General features: G+C 42.0%; 1 protein-coding gene across 1 annotated transcript in view; it reads right to left on the bottom strand.

The window, feature by feature from the left end:
- The window catches only part of LAMA2 (laminin subunit alpha 2), a 1,107,608-nt gene that overhangs the window by 606,403 nt on the left and 482,062 nt on the right, over positions 1–19,143 (bottom strand). Inside the window, exons 10-12 of the mRNA XM_030196530.1 lie at positions 16,198–16,358; positions 9,936–10,076; positions 1,442–1,615 (exon numbers count right to left, since the gene is read on the bottom strand). Coding sequence (XP_030052390.1) covers positions 1,442–1,615; positions 9,936–10,076; positions 16,198–16,358 — 476 coding nt within the window. The remainder of the gene's footprint in view (positions 1–1,441; positions 1,616–9,935; positions 10,077–16,197; positions 16,359–19,143) is intronic.

The following is a 19,143-nucleotide window of genomic DNA, read 5'->3' as shown; positions in this document are numbered from 1 at the left end:
CTGTCGCCTTCCACTCAACCGGTTCCTAACCCAGTCAGTCACTTTAGGACCTATACCGAGGGCACTCAGTTTATTTATTAGTCATCTATGTGGAACTATGTCAAAGGCTTTGCTAAAATCTAAATAAACCACATCTAGCGCTCTCCCTCAATCCTACTCTCTGGTCACCCAATGGTGGAAAGTATTCAGATTTGTCTGACAATACCTGCAATCTACTGAATTCCAAAACCTTTACTATACTGTTTTAAAAGTGTTTCCTTGAAATTTACTTACCACAGAGGTCAGACTTACTGGTCTGTAGTTCCCAACCTCTTCTTAAATCAAGGAATGTCTAGACTCAAGTCCTGAATTTGTGTGCCAGTGTCAAATCTCATTTCTAACTCACTGCTGGTGGACCCTTCCTTTTAAAAAAGCTATTCCTTTCTGACAGTCTCCCAAGCTGTTGACACTGACCTGGCAGTTCCAGCACCAACTCACTGGGAGACAAAAGGAAACAGCAGTTTTTGGGAAAAGAGTGGTGATGGTGGCAGTAAGCATGGTGAGAGTGGGATGAAGGAACTCCCAAACTGACAGACTAACTAACTTAAGAGCAGAGGCAGCTGGAGATGGACTGGAAAATGAGGAAGGGGTTGACTGGCTAACTGGGATGTGGAGGGAACTGGCAGGGCTGGCTGACAGGGGAGAAGAGAAGAGAGAGTAGCTGGCTACAAATTTGCCGGGGCTGGTTTTTGGGAAGTCATATGATAGTTGGTGGGGGGCACTGCAGGCAGAACTGACTCTAGGGATAGACAATTCAAGGGGATGTCTGCTCCACCCACCCTCTCCTCTATTCATAGGATGCTGCTACTCAGCTATATAACTAGGCATTCCATTAGGGAGAGGGCTGCTTAAACCATGCAAGCACCCTTTGATTATAGTGCAGATAGCCAAGAGAAACTACATTTCAGAAGGAAAGCCCTCCCCTCTCATACATTATTTGGAAAAGAGCTCACTCTGCCACCAGGCCATCCCTTCACTTGCCCAGTCATGCCTTTAGGTCTGAGCTATGCATTTTTTTGAACATCTAGTAATGCTTTCAAGTTAAATAATTGCATAACGCTTCCTCTCTACGAATCCCAGTGTGCCTATAACACATTACAACTCTTTGTACATGTTCTCTCTGCTGGAGATGGTGAACACCTTTACGGTATTATGTAAGCCACATTGAGCCTGCAAATAGGTGGGAAAATGTGGGATACAAATGCAACTAATAAATAAGTAAATAAATAAATGTATCCCATTGACCCTTTGTGTCCCTTAGTATTTGTTTGCCATCCTTTTTCCAGCAGTGTAGCAACTCTGGCCAAATGCATATTTAATTTATAACCGCCACAGAGGAAGCCAGACTTAATGTTTGCTTTACCTATAAGCTAGAGTGCATGTGAGGTACATTTTCACTTACTTTGTTGCCCAAATAAGGACTGGGTGCGCTCCAGTAGTAGACTGGTGGTAGTACTACTCTGGCATCTCTGTTCCTGATATTGAGTTGCTGGGGGCCATCGAAGGTATCCTTCCGGGGTGGAATGCTGACCAGACCTTCTAAGTCAGTTACATACCAGCCACTCATCTCTATTACCTGAAAGTGAAGGAGCGGCAGAAAATGTTAATGTGTAAAGTGGTATGCATGTACACGTGCATTTTTGTAAGAACACACATAAATCACGACTCTGCCCACACCAAATCCAAGCGCTGCTCCAAAACACACCAACAGCTCAGTTGCATGAAAGTACGCACCTTATTGGAACTGTGTGTACTTTTGTGATTTTAACCCTATAGGTATTATAAAAGCTCTTTTATGGACTTTACAAAGCTTATATGAGAGAAAAGTTCTATACAAGAGAAAAGTTGATTATAAAATTGCCTCCATCAGAATTTTCCTTGTGTCAGTTAAGAGCGATCAGGTTCTATTTTTTCCGGAGCTTTATCAAATATTGGTTCAAGCTGTAGTAATATCTCAAATTGACTATTGTAACTAGTTGTATGGAGGTATTCATCAGAGACAGTACAATAGATTACAATTATTACAGAACTAGTGCAACAAAGCCCGTTTCCTCAAAAATGAAACGGGCTCTAGGAAGGCTCTTGTCTAAGCGATTTCTCCTTTCTTCCCTTCCCTCCCATCCCCTCCATGTCCCGCAATTCTGATCTCCCCTGCACCTCCACATATTTTTCTTTGCATGTCCCTGGCCTCTCTTTCACCCGGTGTTCACCGAGAAGCTTTTCTGCCAACAAACCGGTTAACAAAAATTGCAGAATGAATGTCACACTTTTTAAAAGAGGTTGTGATCTCTCTCAGATATAATAGCACTGTTGGCGAGGCCAGAGAAAAGGCTCAGAGGTTTTTTTTTCTTTTTTAGAGTAGGGGGAGTGACTGGCTTTTCTTCCCCCCAATTGTGTCTTTCCTTCTATCTTTCCCTTTTCCTCCTTTGGCTGCTGCTGTTTCCTCCTGATGAGGCTTAAGGTGGGCAGATGCGCCGCTGCAGGAAAGAAACAAAAAGCCCCCACGATGAAGGGACCGAGTGGCGTAATTAGAAGGCTGCAGGATTAGCATGGGAAAGTTGGGCACAGTGAAAGTTTTGCTGCTCAGAGGTCGGAACAGCGGCAGGCAGACTGGGCTCGCGTTGCCTCCAGCATTCCCTCTCAGTGTCCTGCCCTCCTCTGACATCATTTCATCTCTACGCGAGGGCGGGATAATGAGAGGGAAGAGAGCGCTGGAGGCGAACTGACGTCACCAACATGTTACGAACCCAGACAGCCAGAGAACCTTGAGGTCCAAATTATTATATAGATACTACAGCATTACAGAATACTACAGCAAAACTGATATTTGGCCAAAGAAAATTCAATCATGCAACCCACTGCTGAGGGATTTACACTGGCTGAGTTTAAAATGGCTTGCCTAGTATTTAAAATACTGTATGAATGTTGGCCTTCACATATTCAGATTGTAACTATCGCTCGGGCTTCTTCTCATTTAGACCCACATTTAAATTGAGCTTTCCTGCTATCAGGCATGTTTGTTATAAAACATTTCATGATAGATCTTTTAACTACCAATTAAGTAAAATCTGGAATTTATTATCACTTCAAATTCTGCGATTAACCAATTACTGGATGCGCGAAAAGCTCTAAAAACATATATTTTTTAGCAAATATTTTAAGTCTGGTTAGTAACCCTCCTTTTCATAAAGCCGCACAATAATTCTGACACAGCATATTCACTTTGAATTGGCTGTGTCGGCATTACTGCCCTGGCAGCTGTTAGTGTGGCTTTGTAAAAAGAGGAGGGGGTAAGTTTTTGTTGATTTTTGCAACCTGCTTTGATTCCTTGCTGATATAAATGGGATATAAATGTTAAGAATAGACTACAATAGAGTCACCAAAAAAATAAAGGGTTAAATATTCATGCACAGCAGTCAGCGATTTTTAAGCTGTTTACAGCCGCAAGCTGAATTAACCGTGGGTATTCAATGCATGGCCATGTCTGGGTTCTGATATTGAATATCCAAGTACCCAGAAGTTAATCAGGCACTGGCCAATATTCAGACTGGTGCCCAGTTAGCTCAGTGGATAAAGTTAGAACAGCCTTTTTTCTGTTCCAATGTTATCTAATTACTTGGCTGGTTATCAGATTGAATATCACCACTAATCAACTAATCAGTGGCTCTATCCCTAGACTGCCTGACACCAATCAGCAGCGCCTGAGCAGTCACAAGCTACATTCAGTGGCACTAACACGTTTGAATATTAAGCCCAAAACTATGAGAATTCCACAGAATTGAGAAAAAACTTTTTTTTTTTTGGCTGAACCAGGTTGCATTCATGTACTATGAAAAAGAGTAGAATCAGTAAATTTAAAAACAAATCAGAGAAAATATTTCTTCACTCAACGTGTAATTAAACTCTGGAATTTGATGCCAGAGAATGTGGTAAAAGCAGTTAGCTTTGTAGGATTTAAAAAAAAGGTTTGGCTGGCTTCCTAAAAGAAAAGTCCATAAGCCATTCTTAAGATGGCTTTGGGGGACAAACACTGCTTATTTCTAGGAAACTTAAAAAAAGGGAGAAAAACTAAGAAAAGTAAAGGAACTCTCTACTTTTTTTTTTTTTATTATTTTTAGGAACGATAATAAAAGAAAAAATCGAAAACAAAAAACGAAGACTCTCTCCTGGGCCTGTGAGGAACAGCGAAAAACAACACCGCACCTCAATGCGGAGAGAAAACAACTGAGGAAACACATTCACGCGACGGGCAGGAAATCAGTCCACGCATGCGTGGTGCGCGCTGCACGTGTGCCAGAAGACTTTGGTAAAACGTTTTTTGCAAAATGCCTTCTGATTCCTGGGCCGACGCAGACATCGACCCATATGTGAGAACAAGCAGCTTGCTTGTCCTCCGAGAATAGAAAATTATTTTCTACTGCAGGATTTGGTATGAGCCAAACTCGGAATTACCACCAGGAGAAAGCACTATCACAACGGCACTTCTGAATAATGTGGGATCTCCTTGGTTGGCAATAACTCTGAAAATGTACAAACCAACTCGTTCACTAAGGTCTGAGAATCAGTGTTTGTTAGAGGACCCGAGTTTTTGAGCTATAAGTTTATTACGTCTTGGAGCTACTTCTTTTCAAATTGTGGGGCCCAAATTATGGAATTCTTTGCCATTGGAGATGCATAAAATTGCTACTTTACTCATGTTTAGGAAACAGCTGAAAACATTTTTGGTTTTGAAGGCATTTGGGAAGTTGGGAAGGATTAAGCATTAAGAGGGAGGTTGGTGTTTACAGAATGTGTTAAAACAATCACTGTTATGATTTGTCTGGTCTAAATAATGTTGTGTTGATGTACTTTTAATAATGTATATGTGATTTTGTAATTCTGCTGAGAAGCGGAATTGTGCAGAATGGAAGTTTTGGTAAATAAATAAATTTAAAAAAAATGCTATCATTTTATAGATAGATAGATAGATAGATAGATAGATAGATAGATAGATAGATAGATAGATAGATAGATAGAGATATGCATATACATATATATTAATCATATCCCTTAGTATAGCCTCATAAAAATGCTGTTTGGGTTTTGCAAGACAAGGTTTTTTTTTAATATATTTATATAATCTTAATATACTTCACTGTGCAGCAGCAATGTTTGTTTTCTATACGAACGCTTTTTAAAATGGCCTTTCACAAATGTATATAATCCTTTCTATATAAGCAGACCATCTCTGCTTTTTGCTGTTTTATCATTTTGTCTGAACCATTTATCCCCTTAACTCCTCTGTTTATTAAGCCATGCTAGTGGCTGTGGTGCGCTAATGCCGACACAGCCCATTCACTTTGAATAGGCTGTGTCAGCATTGCTGTGCGGCTTAGTAAACAGGGGAGTAAGTCTATAAACCTGCGTACAATTTGACACTTAGCGTACAATGTTGCACAGCTAGTTTATTTATTTATGACATTTGTATCCCACATTATCCCGAACAAGCTCAGGTTCAATGTGGTTTACATTCCAGAAAAACATCAAAAATATGATAGATATTTAATTATTAATCAATATTGGAGCTATAGGCAGTCAAAACAATCAACAATCATCTAAATGAAGACTCCTATATAATATATCTCGCGTCAAATGTATGTTTAAATTTATAGGGGAAAAGCCTCAATCCCGGCGTGCGCTCCTTGTGTTGTAAAACAACGTAAGGGAGCACCGCCCGATCATCACTGGCTAAAAAACCCCTGTTTAAGTAACCCACTTCTGTTTCCTATTTTTCAAAATAACTTAGATTGATGGTTACTTAGCTTCACTGCTGAAACTCTCTTAAGCAGTAAACCGGGGCCACCCACATGGTGAAGGTGTATGTCACATGGCAAAAGCAGGAATTCTTAGAAAACCTTACATATCAGATTCCCAGATAGTGGGACATAGAAGTTGTGGACAATGCAACATGTGTGATATAATGATTAACACGAAGGGGTTTATAGATCCGAGGACGAAGAAACTTCACATCCTTCATCAAAATACTACATGTAGCTCAGAATGGGTGGTTTATGCCATCGTATGCCCTTGCCAGAAAGTGTATGTGGGACAAACATCACGGAAATTCACTATTAGACTCACAGAACATAAGAGCAACATTAACACACAAAAGAAGACCGCTCCTTTAGCCATGCATTGCATCGAATTTAATCACACTTTTGACGCGCTTAAATGTGTCATCTTACAACAAATTAAGTGGGATATACAAGGAGGCGACAGAAGATTGGTCCTCCTACAACAGGAGCAGAGATGGATATACCGTCTACACTCTTTACAACCGGACGGTTTAAACATTAGAATTGAATGGAGTCAGTTCTTTTGATCAGTTCCGTCTTAGAGTGGCTGTTGTAAATGTGTGAGGTACAGACACTTGATCTGAGGGGGAGAAGTTTTACGGAAGTTAGCCCCGCCCAGCAGGAAGATGGGCGGAGCCCAAATATAGCGTCTGATGTCATCCATTATAAATATCGACGCCATCTTGAAAAGTTCACATTGAGAAAAGCGAAAAGCCGATTGAAGTAAGAAGTATGAAGTTGAGGTTGGAGGGGATACTGTTCGCACTAAAGAGCGCCAAATATATGATTTATGTGTTATATTTTTCGATAGACACAGCTGATTGACCCACGGACCCTGAGGAAGAAGGCGAAACTAGGGCTGAGTCGGGCAGTGGATTGGGTTCAGACGACTGTGTTCCGGTTTACTGCTTAAGAGAGTTTCAGCAGTGAAGCTAAGTAACCATCAATCTAAGTTATTTTGAAAAATAGGAAACAGAAGTGGGTTACTTAAACAGGGGTTTTTTAGCCAGTGATGATCGGGCGGTGCTCCCTTACGTTGTTTTACAACACAAGGAGCGCACGCCGGGATTGAGGCTTTTCCCCTATAAATTTAAACATACATTTGACGCGAGATATATTATATAGGAGTCTTCATTTAGATATTTAATTATAACATTTTAGCATATTAGGAATAATTGTGTGTTTGTCATGAAGCTAGATTAGAGTATTGGTTATGCTGAAACATATAAGAGCGACTGCAACATTAGTTTATTGTCTATAGAATAGTACCAGTTACCAGTGCAACTTAATTGTTAAATTAGCTGCTAATTGCCATTAACAACCAATAATTAGCTATAATTGGTGCTAACCTATTTTATTATTTATTTTTAGGATTTATTTACCGCCTTTTTGAAAAAATTCACTCAAGGCAGTGTACAGTGACAATAAATCAAACATAAGCGATAGACAATTACAGCAGTAAAACATATTCAAATAACAATACAAAGTATGACTTGGAGGGGCATAATCGAACGGAAACGCCTATCTCCATGGGCGTTTATCTCCGAGAACAGGTCCGTGAAGGGGCGGACCGAACCGTATTTTCGAAAACATGGACGTTTTTGAGCTGAGCGTTTGTTTTTTTTAGCGATAATGGAAACTAAAAACGCCCAGCTCAGAAACGTCCTAATCCGAGCCATTTGGTCATGGGAGGGGCCACGATTCGTAGTACACTGGCCCCGCCTGATATGCCAGGACACCAACTGGGCACCCTACGTCAGTGCGGTGGACTTCAGAAAAAGCTCCCACATGCATAGCTCCCTTACCAAGGGTGCTGAACACCCAACCCCCCTCCCCCAAAACCCACAAATGTACAACACTACCGTAGCTCTTAGGGTTGAAGGGGGCACCTACATGTGGGTACAGTGGGTTTTGGAGGCCTCCCATTTACCAGCACAAGTGTTACAGGTGGGTTGGGGATGGGCCTGGGGCCACCTGGCTGAAGTGCACTGCGGTACCCACTAAAAGTGCTCCAGGGACCTGCATACACGCAGGCCTCTAGGACTGGCTGCTGCTATATAACCTTGGCACACCAGTTGACACCTGAAGACTAATCTCTACGAAAACGTCCTTTATTGGAATAACCGCCTTTACTCACAGTTAACTGCAGATCAGAGGTTGTGCCCCACTGGCAACGAGTCTCCCTGGTACTGAGATGAGCAGTAGGTCAGAACTGGCAGAATGCTGTACAATGTCCTCATTCAGCCACATTCAAGGGAAGAACTAAGTTGTCTAACGTGGCTACCACAGGAAAGGGAACTAAAACTGGCTTACAAAAATGGCCACTACCGCATGGACTACAACAGGAAACACAACAGGGCACACTCTGACCTAGTAGGCAGGGGGAAAAGCACCATGGGAGAAGAGCCTACCAACTACCAACATCGTGAGACTGTAACACAAGCTAATGAAATCACGGAGCCCAATACCCTACACCCACCACAATGCAATGCTGATGTGACCCTGTACTGCACCCGAGAGCCACATCTGACCCAGGGAAAGGCTGTGACAGGATCGAACACATTCTGCTATCATGGAGGTGGGTACGGCATTTGAGGCTGGCATACAGGCTGGGAAAAAAGTTTTTAAAGTGGGTTTTTTTTGGTGGGAGGGGGTTAGTGACCACTGGGGGAGTCTGGGGAGGTCATCCCCGATTCCCTCCAGTGGTCATCTGGGCAGTTGGGGCACTTTTTTGGGACTTATTCGTGGAAAAAAAGGGTCCAAAAAAAGTGACCCAAAATCACGGTAAAAACGACTTTTTTTTCGATTATCAGCTAAAGATGCCCATCTCTCCTCGGCTGATAACCACGCCCCAGTTCCGCCTCCACCACACCTCTGACACGCCCCCGTCAACTTTATTCGTTTCCGCGACGGAGTGCAGTTGGAAACGCCCAAAATCGGCTTTCGATTATACCGATTTGGGCGCCTTTGCGAGACAAACGTCTATCTCCGGATTTAGGTCACACTATAGACGTTTTTCTCTTTCGAAAATAAGCTGGATAGTATACTATTTAAATTGTCAACACAATACATAATAAAACATTTTGTACAGTCAGCTCTCCAAAACCCACCAAAAACCTACTGTACCCAACTGTACACCACAATATTATTTATTTATTTAAAAATTTTTATTCTGCACTATCCACTGCTAATTGGTAATTGGTATTACTTTGCAGTTATGCATATAACTGCCCTTAGTTGGTGTTCTACAGATGGATCACGCAAAATCCATAGGGCACAACTACAAAGGAGTGTGGACCTGGGAAGGGCATGGACAGGTCAGGGGTGTGCCAAGCACTTATGTGCACAGGTTATCAGTTCTCCCCCTGCATGTGCAAATTTAGACACACCTCCCATTTTGTGTGTGCAATTTAATAGAATAACGAGCAAATTAGTGCCAATAATTGACTTATCAACAAGCAATCATTGACACTAATTAGATTTAATTGGAACAATCACGCCTAAAATTTACACATGGCCCAAAAAACGAGGTATGAAAATGGGAGGCTCAGGGGTGTTTCGGGGGTGTGGTTTTCAGTTACACTCATAATTACAGAATAATGGTACTTCACGTGTAAATTTAGGCATGGGCATTTGTAACACAGTTTTGTTTGTGCAAATGGCGGTGCCTTTATTTACACGTGACCTATTCACTTACGTGTTCTATAAACTGCAACAAATTTTAGGAGCAGCTTATAGAATACTGCTTAAACGGGATTGTTTTCGCTGCCAATTTTTTACGTGCTATTTATAGAATTCACCCCGTGTGTCTAACTGAGAGTCACTATATCAGTCACTGAGGTACCATAAATAGTTGTGCTTAAATTTAGGCCCATAACTGCGGATTGACCCTAGTATTCTATGACGACCATTATGTGTGTAATTCTCTCTATATAATATGTGCTTTATGTGCATCATCCTGGCGTCGAACTTTAGGTGACATGTAGAGAATTACCCCTTTAGAGTTCTTCAGTAAACAAAGACCAAATGCCTCATGTGTCAGATTATAACTTGTCTTCTTACCGGGTTGTAGTTCCAGTGAGAGCCTACACAGATGTTGGAGACCCCTGAGCAGAAACACTTCTCACAGCCTTTCAGGTTGTATTGCTTCAAGTTAAAGAATCCAAGTTTACAACGATCACAATTTTCCCCTTCAACGTTTTCCTGGAAACCCAAAGTTACATTAAGAATATTACTTTTCTATTGTAATTAACTGTCTAGACCAATGTTTCTCAAGCCAGTCCTGGATTACCTCTTGACTTGTTTGGTTTTCATGACATCCCCAATAAATATGCATTTCTATAAACAGTAACTACTTGCAATTTTAACTTCTTTTCCTTTCTTTATTTGAAATATTCTTACAAAATTTTTTTATGCAAAACCTGTTTCCCTATGCCATATGTTCCAAAAATGTAAAACTCAAACACACTCATACTCTTGCATACCAGTCATACTCAACCCAAACATGCTGTTCCCACTTCTATCTGGAGCCTTTAAAAGGTGATATTGACCTTTAACCTCTCATTCAATCCATCCTAATTTTACACTCTAAATTCAACACCATAAGGCTGTTGGTAACATGGATGCTGATACCATCAGTTGTTGTTAATATTTACAACATAACCTTCTAAATATATCCAGTCTATAGATCCTTCATTATCAGCACTGTAGCTTTGCTTCTGCATGAGAGAGTGAGAGACGTGCATGCACTGCTTCTAATGTATGCAAATCTATCTCATGCATATTCATTCTGGATATCCTGAAAACCAGGTTAGTTAGGGGGTACACCAGGACTGGCTCAAGAAACGCTGCTTTACAATCCTGCCATGGCTTGCTGTACCTCTGTATTATCTATACTGTAGGTACAATGTATAACAGTAAAATAACAGTACATATTGTTAGTTCTAAAGGAACTTGTTAGCCAGAAAATCTGTGAACAGTCATGATGTGCAAACTAGTTGAGCTGAAGTCAGATCTGAAGAAGTATCATCTGTCCTCCCTTGGAAACTTCACGCAATTAAGCTGATATTATTGACTTCTGATGAGCCATCACCATTTTTCATGGTGGTGATGGTTCAAAAAGAGGAGCAATGCTTCTCTGGGACCTAAATTGGCTAAATATCGATCATTTGCTTTAACAAGCATTATTTGGCACTAATTTGCAGTGCAGTATAGGGTGTAACTGACTTAACCCATTTCTATGGAACTTAGGAGTCGATATTCAAAGTGATTTAACCAGACAGTAGAGGCTCCAGCCCAGTTAAATCACTTGTGTGGTGTTATCCGCTGATATTCAGAAGCACTTACCTGGATAGTGATGCTAAATAGCAGCACTAACCCCCCCCCCCCCTAATTCTATAAAACTCATCAAAAATTATGAACAGAAATTAGGGCCTCCACAATTTAATTAAATAATGAGCTAATTAGCATCAATAATTGACTTTTTAACAAGCAATTATTAGCATTACTTAGATTTCATTGGAATATACGTCCCTAAATTTAGGCACGAGTTGAAAAATGGGGTGCGGAAATGGAAGGGTTATGGTTAGAATGGGGGTGTTCCTTACATTTATGCATGTTGTTATAGAGTGAGGGGGTATATGTGCCTAAATTAGGAACTTATATTTGCACCACATTTCAGATGGTGCAAATGGTCACGCCTAAAGTTAGGCATGACTCCCTGGTGTAAGTGCAATTCTATAAACTATGCCTACATTTAAGCACGGCTTATAGAATAGCACTTTTATTTAGCGCAAAATGTTTTGGCACCATATATAGAATTTGCCCCAATCGCCTAAGCCAAAACTTCCTCTTCAGTGGGTGGTCCGGGAGCAGACTTGGGTTGGGACTTAACTGTTAACTGCCAATATTCTTAACTGGCTAAGTGTAACCAACCAAAGAGGACTGCATGAATAACAGTTCTATCTTTGGCTGGTTCAATTTAACTGGTTAAGGATGAAATTGGCACTTAACTGATCAAGGGCCGGTTGTCAACACATACTCAGATGTTTGATGCCAGTGCATTGGTCAACAAAACCATAATGACAATTTATATTTTTGGCGAACTCTTCATTTGCATAGTTCTACATCCATGAAACAAAATGTTCCCACTCCAAAAGCAACCTGCTGACGACTCAGTACGTCCAAGCGATAGTGCTTAGAAAAAGAATGCAAAGACAACCAAGTCGCCGCCCTACAAATCTTCCCTGGAGGTACCAGACAATGCTCTGCCCAAGAAGCTGCCTGACCTCTTGTAGAGTGAGCCTTAACATGCTCTGGAACAGGCTTCCCAGAAAGAAGGTAAGCTGAAGCAATCATTTCTTTAAGCCATCGTGAAATAGTGGTCTTAGAGGCCATAAACCCTTTGCGTGAACCTCCGATCAGAATAAACAAATGATCAGATTGTCGAATCTCATCTTTAGACTTGATATATTGCTTCAACACCCGTTTGACATCCAAATGCTTCAAACGACGCTGCTCCTCTGACCCGGAGAAAGAACCTAGCAGAGGCAATACCATCGATTGAGATACGTGAAAATGAGTCACAACCTTGGGAAGAAAGGAAAGAATAGGTTGCAAAACTACCCTGTCGGAACAGAACTCCAAAAATGGAGATCTACACGACAACGCCTGCAACTCCAAAACTCGCCTCGCCGAAGCAACAGCCACCAAAAACATTGTCTTCAGAGTCAATTCTTTCAAAGAAAAAGATGACAAAGGCTCAAAGGGAGGCTTAGTAAGAACCAAAAGCATTAAGTTCAGATCCCAACGAGGAAATGAACCTTGAGACGGGGACGAAGGAGATTAACCCCCCTCAAAAAATGAAGCACATCAGATGACTAGCTAGAGACCTCCCTTGAACACAGCCACGAAAACATGTCAGAGCTGCAATCTGCACTTTAAAAGAAGACAAAGCAAGACCTTTGTCATAACTATGCTGCAAAAAATCCAAAATTTACGGAACAAAGGCCCGAAAAGGAGATAGACTAAACTCCTTACACCACGCCTCAAAAATCCTCCAGGTGCGCACATAATTCAAAGAGGTAGAACGGCAATGAGAGCGAAGCATAGTAGTAATGACCTTAGTGGAATAACCCTTCTTAGTCAGCTTAGCCCTCTCAAGAGCCAGGCCGTAAGACAGAATTGACCCAGATCCAGATGAGCCACCGCGCCCTGCATCAACAAATCGTGCGTCACAGGAAGCCTGAAGGGAACATCTAGCAGAAGACACCGCAGGTCGGTGTACCGCGGTCTGTGAGGCCAATCCGGTGCCATTAAGATCAGATGTCCCCTGTGAGTCTCAATCTTCTAAACGAGACGCCCTATCAGAGGCCATGGAGGAAAAGCATACAGCAGACCGGTTGGCCAGGATTGCAGAAGCGCATCCACACCCTGCGCTTTGGGATTCTTGCGACGACTGAAGAACGGAGGAAGTTTTGCATTGAAGGTGGAGGCAAACAGATCCATCCTGGGACACCCACAATGATTGACCAGTTGCTGAAAAGCCACCTCGCTTAGAGACCACTCTCCGGGATCTAGCAAGTGGCGACTGAGAAAGTCTGCTTGAACATTTAGGACCCCTGCCACGTGAGCCGCTGATAGCACTGCCAGATGGGCCTCTGCCCACTAAAACAGCAGCGACGCCTCTTGCTCCAAAGGTAGACTCCTCATTCATCCTTGCCGATTGATATACGCTACCGCCGTGGAATTGTCTGACATCACTCGGACTGCCCCGCCTCTCAGTAGAGGAAGAAAACCCTGAAGCCGAAGCGCCAGACAAATAGCTCTGGTTTCTAACAGGTTGATTGAGAAAGTACCCGAATCGCCTCCCCCCCCCCCCCCCCCCGCCAATGGTACCGACAATTTCACGGCCCCTGCACCCTGTTCTACAAAAACTTCTGCAGCTTTGCAGAATTTACAAACCCCCCTATTACCAAGCCCCCGCCACTGACAGACGGCGCATCGGCAACGTTTTTCTGACATTGCTGTCAGCTGTTCAAACACCGAACAAAAGGCCAAAGGAACACAGGAAAGCAACATAGGAGCTGCCCTGCTCACTTAAATCAAACAAAACTGGGCTCTGTTTTTTTCTTATTTTTAAAGTACTGCCTTTCCCTGCCTCCAAAGCTCTTCCACTGAAGAGCTCGAGGAAACTGCTTATTGTTTTTTCTTTAATGCGAGCTGTGAAGATAATTAAAGAAGCCCAGCACCAAAGAATAACAGTGAGGATATAGGGACTCGGCCCCCGAGTGTAACACCCCAGAGGTGCCAAGAGACCCCCCACGGGCCTCTGCCTCTCTAAAACAGGTGGGTTTTTTTTTTTAAAGATGCACAGAACTAATTCAGCTATAGAAAGAATCCTTTACAAGAAAGAGAAATAAAGTACAGAATATAAAAATACAGAGACTGAAGGGCTCACCACCTTCCACCTGCTGGAGACTGAGATTACTGGATCTCTGTCTAGTTGGCAAGGGCTCTTATTGGCTCACTAGAGTCACAGTTTTTTTGTTCAGTCTCCACCTGCCGGAAGGCGTGCACAACCCATCAGTCAAATTCTGGGCCGGGCCAGAGGGACGCTAAGGAATACCCCACTCAATAAACATCAGTCTGCATTATTTGCCTGATGAAGCAAATGTTTCTAACGATTTCCTGAACCCACTCATCTCCTGCAATTCTCTAATACACAAAGGAAGCTGATTCCAAAGTTGCAGCCCTGCGATATAAAAAATTGACTGTCAAAATTCTTCCAACCTAACATCCCGATAACTGGGTACATCTAGAACAGCAGAATTCATGGAAAGTAACAATCTCTTTGGCTGATAAACATAAAGTTTGGCAGTAAGAATAGTAGAAATCCTATCATGTAAACCTTTGAAAATCAGGTACAGGATCTTGAATCAAATTCCATATTCCATAGGCAGTCAATGTAGTCATTTGTGTACAGATGTAATGTGTTTGAAGTGACTACACCCCCATTATACCCTTGCCACAGCATTTTGGGTGACTTGCAGCACCCTGAGCTGACATTTCCTGATACCCAGGAACAAACAATTGCAATCATCTAAGCTAGGAACAACCACACTCTGTACTACTGCATGGAAGTTGTCCATACTCAGTAGACCTCTCAAATGTCACATGTCTTCAGTTTACAAAATACATTTCTAATCACATTTCATACATGATGTTTCATTGACAGAGTGGTATCCATTACGACCCCTGAGTTGCGCATTTTGTTAAAAATAGGGATAGATTCCCCCTCAAAAACAAACTCCTTCAGAAAACTAGAATCCAACTGGTTGGCCAAAAATAAAATTTGCATTTTGACGACATTCAATTTTAAGTGATTATCGAACATCCATTTCTGAATCACAGATAATACCCATCTTAGTTTATCAAATTCTCTCTCAGAAACATCATCAATTAGGACTAGAAATTGAATGTCATCTGCGTAAATTTGAAATTCCAAACCCAACTCATACAGCACTGTGCATAAAGGTAAAAGGAAGATATTAAACAACACAGCTGATAGACAGGAACCTTGAGGTACTCTTGTGGTAATGTTAATGAAATCTGACTTCCCCGATGCTTGCACAACACAAAATTGTCTGCCTTGTACAAATGAAGTAAACCAACCTAAGACAGTGCCACCCATCCCAATAGATTCCAATCTCTGAATCAAGATATTATGATGTTCAGTTAATGACAGCCAAGACGATGGTATAGAGTCCATGTAACATATGAGTAGGTCTCATGGACACAAGAAAAGTATTTAAGTCTTGAAGGGTAAGAATTTGAAAGGAAGTCCATGTACCTTTCTATGTGAGGATGCTGCTTGTGATTCCTACAAGGAAGGCTTTATTACCTGTCCACTATTGCCATTTTTTTGTGGATTATTACCACTCATAAGAACATAAGAATAACCATACTGGATCAGACCAATGCTCCATCTAGCCCAGTATTATGTTCTCAGCAGTGGCCAAGCCAGATCACAAGTACCTGGCAGAAACCCAAATAGTAGCAACATTCCATGCTAACAATCCCAGGGCAAGCAGTTGCTTCCCCATGTCTGTCTCAATAGCAGAAACTTTTGAACTCAGTTCAATGCTCTTTGCCAATTAACACTGCAGTTCTGAGTTCAATTATCAAGGAACCTGTACTGCTGCTGTGCAAGTATGTGGCAAGTCTTGTATATAGCACACACTGCTGGTACAATGTGATCAGTTTCAATGCCTCAAAACAATCAATACAGATTCTAACAGCTGAAACAAAGATCCGCAATTCATACCTTGCAAGTACAGGGCTTCACACAGGGATCATCATTCAAGCTGCCCATCACGCTGCAGTTACAGTAGGCACAGTTAGGAAAGCCTCTGTAACCCAAGGCACACCTGTCACATCTCTCCCCTCCATAGCCAGGTTTACAGTGACAGGAACCAGGGATCTTGCCTACAGGAAAATAAAGCATGCACCATGTGAATCTTTTCCAAAGGACTTCAAATTTTCATTTACATAGCTTGAGACATAATAGATCACTATTTGGATGGAAGGTGGGAGGGGGAGGGGGAGGGAGGACTGTGGATGTATCTTTATATAACAAAATTCTGGAACATTTTTATGCTGCTGTTATTGTTTTGGTTGATTGTTCCAATAAACATTTATAAAACCTAAACCTGCATTTTCCTCAGAATCAACTTCAGTTTCCTACATAGGCTCTTTTCTACTATATTTTAGTTTCTATTCCTTCAGTAAGAAGTAATACATAAATTAACATACAGTGGGTTTCAATTGAAAAGGTGTTTTACAAATGAATAGCCAGGTTGAAATTTGGGGTGAAATAAGCACAAAAAACTTGTAAACTACTTTGCTTGCCCAGTTTTGAAAAGGACAATCTTTTACTGGAAATAATATTTTCTCCAGTTTTTACAAGGTAAAAATTTACAGCTGAAGTATTACACAATAAATAAATGGTGAGCCAAATTTGACACTTAGCTTAGATATTGGCGTTCTCGTTTTGGCGGCTTCTCAGACCTCGACAGGTACCCGTTTCGCTAGGGCTTTGTCAAGAGGTACCCTAGCGTAACGGGTACCTGTCGAGGTCTGAGAAGCCGCCAAAACGAGAACGCCAATATCTAAGCTAAGTGTCAAATTTGACTCACCATTTATTTATCGATAAATATATATATAATAGAACTAAAAATATTTAACGAAAAAGTGAAAAAAAAGAATTTCATCTGGAGGAGGGGGTTTTTCTGCCTATGATTACAATCAACACAAAAAGGGTAGTCATTTTGCTGTGAATTATTGACTTTAACCCTGTGTGGAATTATGAGGCTTTTCTCCCCCCCCCCCCCCCCCCCCAATTGAGACGTGCTTGGACTAACGGTGTCTATTTACATTTTTCAATTATCTATTTAGCAGCAAATAGACCCAGGTTGTGATAGTAATTTTGTTTGAAGTATTACACAAGCACAAGCTTGCACAGCAAAATGTGCTGCAGGTCATCTACCCACTACATCTTTGCATTTTCAGGTCAAGTTTGGCAGTTCTTTCTGAGCTAAAGGGCCCTTTTATTATGCTGTGTTAAGCAACCAGTGTGGGTTTGAGTATGGACCTGTGCTAACTGCTACCACTCCAGCACAGTAAAGCCAGCCAGTGCAGTAAAAAAAAAAAAAAACAGGTTAGCTAAAGGCAGAATAGAGGTGTGGTGGCTGTGAATAGTGCATGGGTCAACGCTGCACAATAGCTACCTTGACTGTGTATAGCATAACTGTACTTGAGTAGCCATGATTCATGCTTTCCCCCAATCCAATCCCCTTCAATCAGACTCCTGATCAATCTCCCTTCCAGAGCAAAACCATCCCCCATCCCCAAGATTTTACTTGCAGGTTGCCCTGGTAGTCTAGTGACCTAGGATGGTGCAGTCCACCTCTGCTCCCATACTGGTAATGCCTTAGCTTCAAAATGGTACCTGTGACCCCTAGTGGTAGTTTCATGGTACTATTGTTAGGGGTCTGTCTGCCATATAAGATGGATTCGGCAACATATGTAGGGGCCCTGTTGCAAAGGTGCGTAAGGGCCTATGTGCCTCCAACATACGTCATTACTGCCCCACAGCCATGTGCTCCAGGTGATAATTCCAAATTTGGTGTGTGCCGAAAACACACGGTAGAAAATAATTTTCTATTATCTACCGCAGGGGCATTCCCGGCGGTAATCGGCAGTTGGTGCTTGCTGGAAAGTTACTGCTAAGTCAACAGATGGCATTAAGGGTTCAGGTCATAAATAGACATACCCTGGCTTTCATTTTGCCTCACATCCATTTCTTGACCCCCCCCCCCCCCCCCCCCCCCGAAAAAAAAATTTCTAGACGCAGTGGAGAAATGGCCAAGCACGTATCCAATATATGTGCCCTCACTATCGCAGGTCACGTTTTGGCGTGCCTTTGTAAAAGGGCCCCATAACATGATGCTCATGTGGTAAGTATCTACCCTGTGTGCTAAATGCAAGCAAGGTGCTGGGCACGCCACCTGAATTTACCACAAGGCTTTGCACTTATGGCACCTTAACGTTTGTGGCTAAGATATGGTAAATGCAAACAATTACAAAAGGACCATTGAATTTTGATGCTAGTATAATGTTTCTGGATATTTAGTAAGAAAATAGTCCAACATATGTATTAAGAAATATTTATTTAGATTTTGCTCACACCTTTTTCAGTAGTAGCTCAAGGTGAGTCATATTTAGGTACACTGGATATCTCTCTGTCCCAGGAGGGCTCACAATCTAAATTTGTACCTGAAGCAATGGAGGGTTAAGTGACTTGCCCAAGATCACAAGGAACAGCAGCGGGATTTGAACTGGCCACCTCTGGATTGCAAGACTGGTGCTCTAACCACTAGGCCACTCCTCCAGAACTGAAGTAGAAACTCTGCAGAGAACTGATCCTGTCTAATATGGACTTTAACAACGTGTTTATTTGTTCCTGGCCCAATAGTTCAGTTGCAGCTCTGTGCACAGCCATCTGGAGGATCTGACTTCCGTTCCCGTCAGGTTTTCTGCTCCTTGGCTGGCCAGAGCCGAGTATTTAAGGTCTATGATTACAGAGACCTGGAAGAAATCCTGGTACATGGCCATCAGTTTTGGATTATCACTGAGATGACTGCGTGGGACAAACTGATTAGGGATTTAAAATATGAAAAAAAATCCCTGGGCCGTTGCAAATGAAGGGCCC

The sequence above is a fragment of the Microcaecilia unicolor genome, chromosome 3, assembly GCF_901765095.1.
Source record: "Microcaecilia unicolor chromosome 3, aMicUni1.1, whole genome shotgun sequence".
In the NCBI taxonomy this organism is placed as follows: domain Eukaryota; kingdom Metazoa; phylum Chordata; class Amphibia; order Gymnophiona; family Siphonopidae; genus Microcaecilia; species Microcaecilia unicolor.
This window is presented reverse-complemented; position numbering and strand designations above follow the sequence as displayed.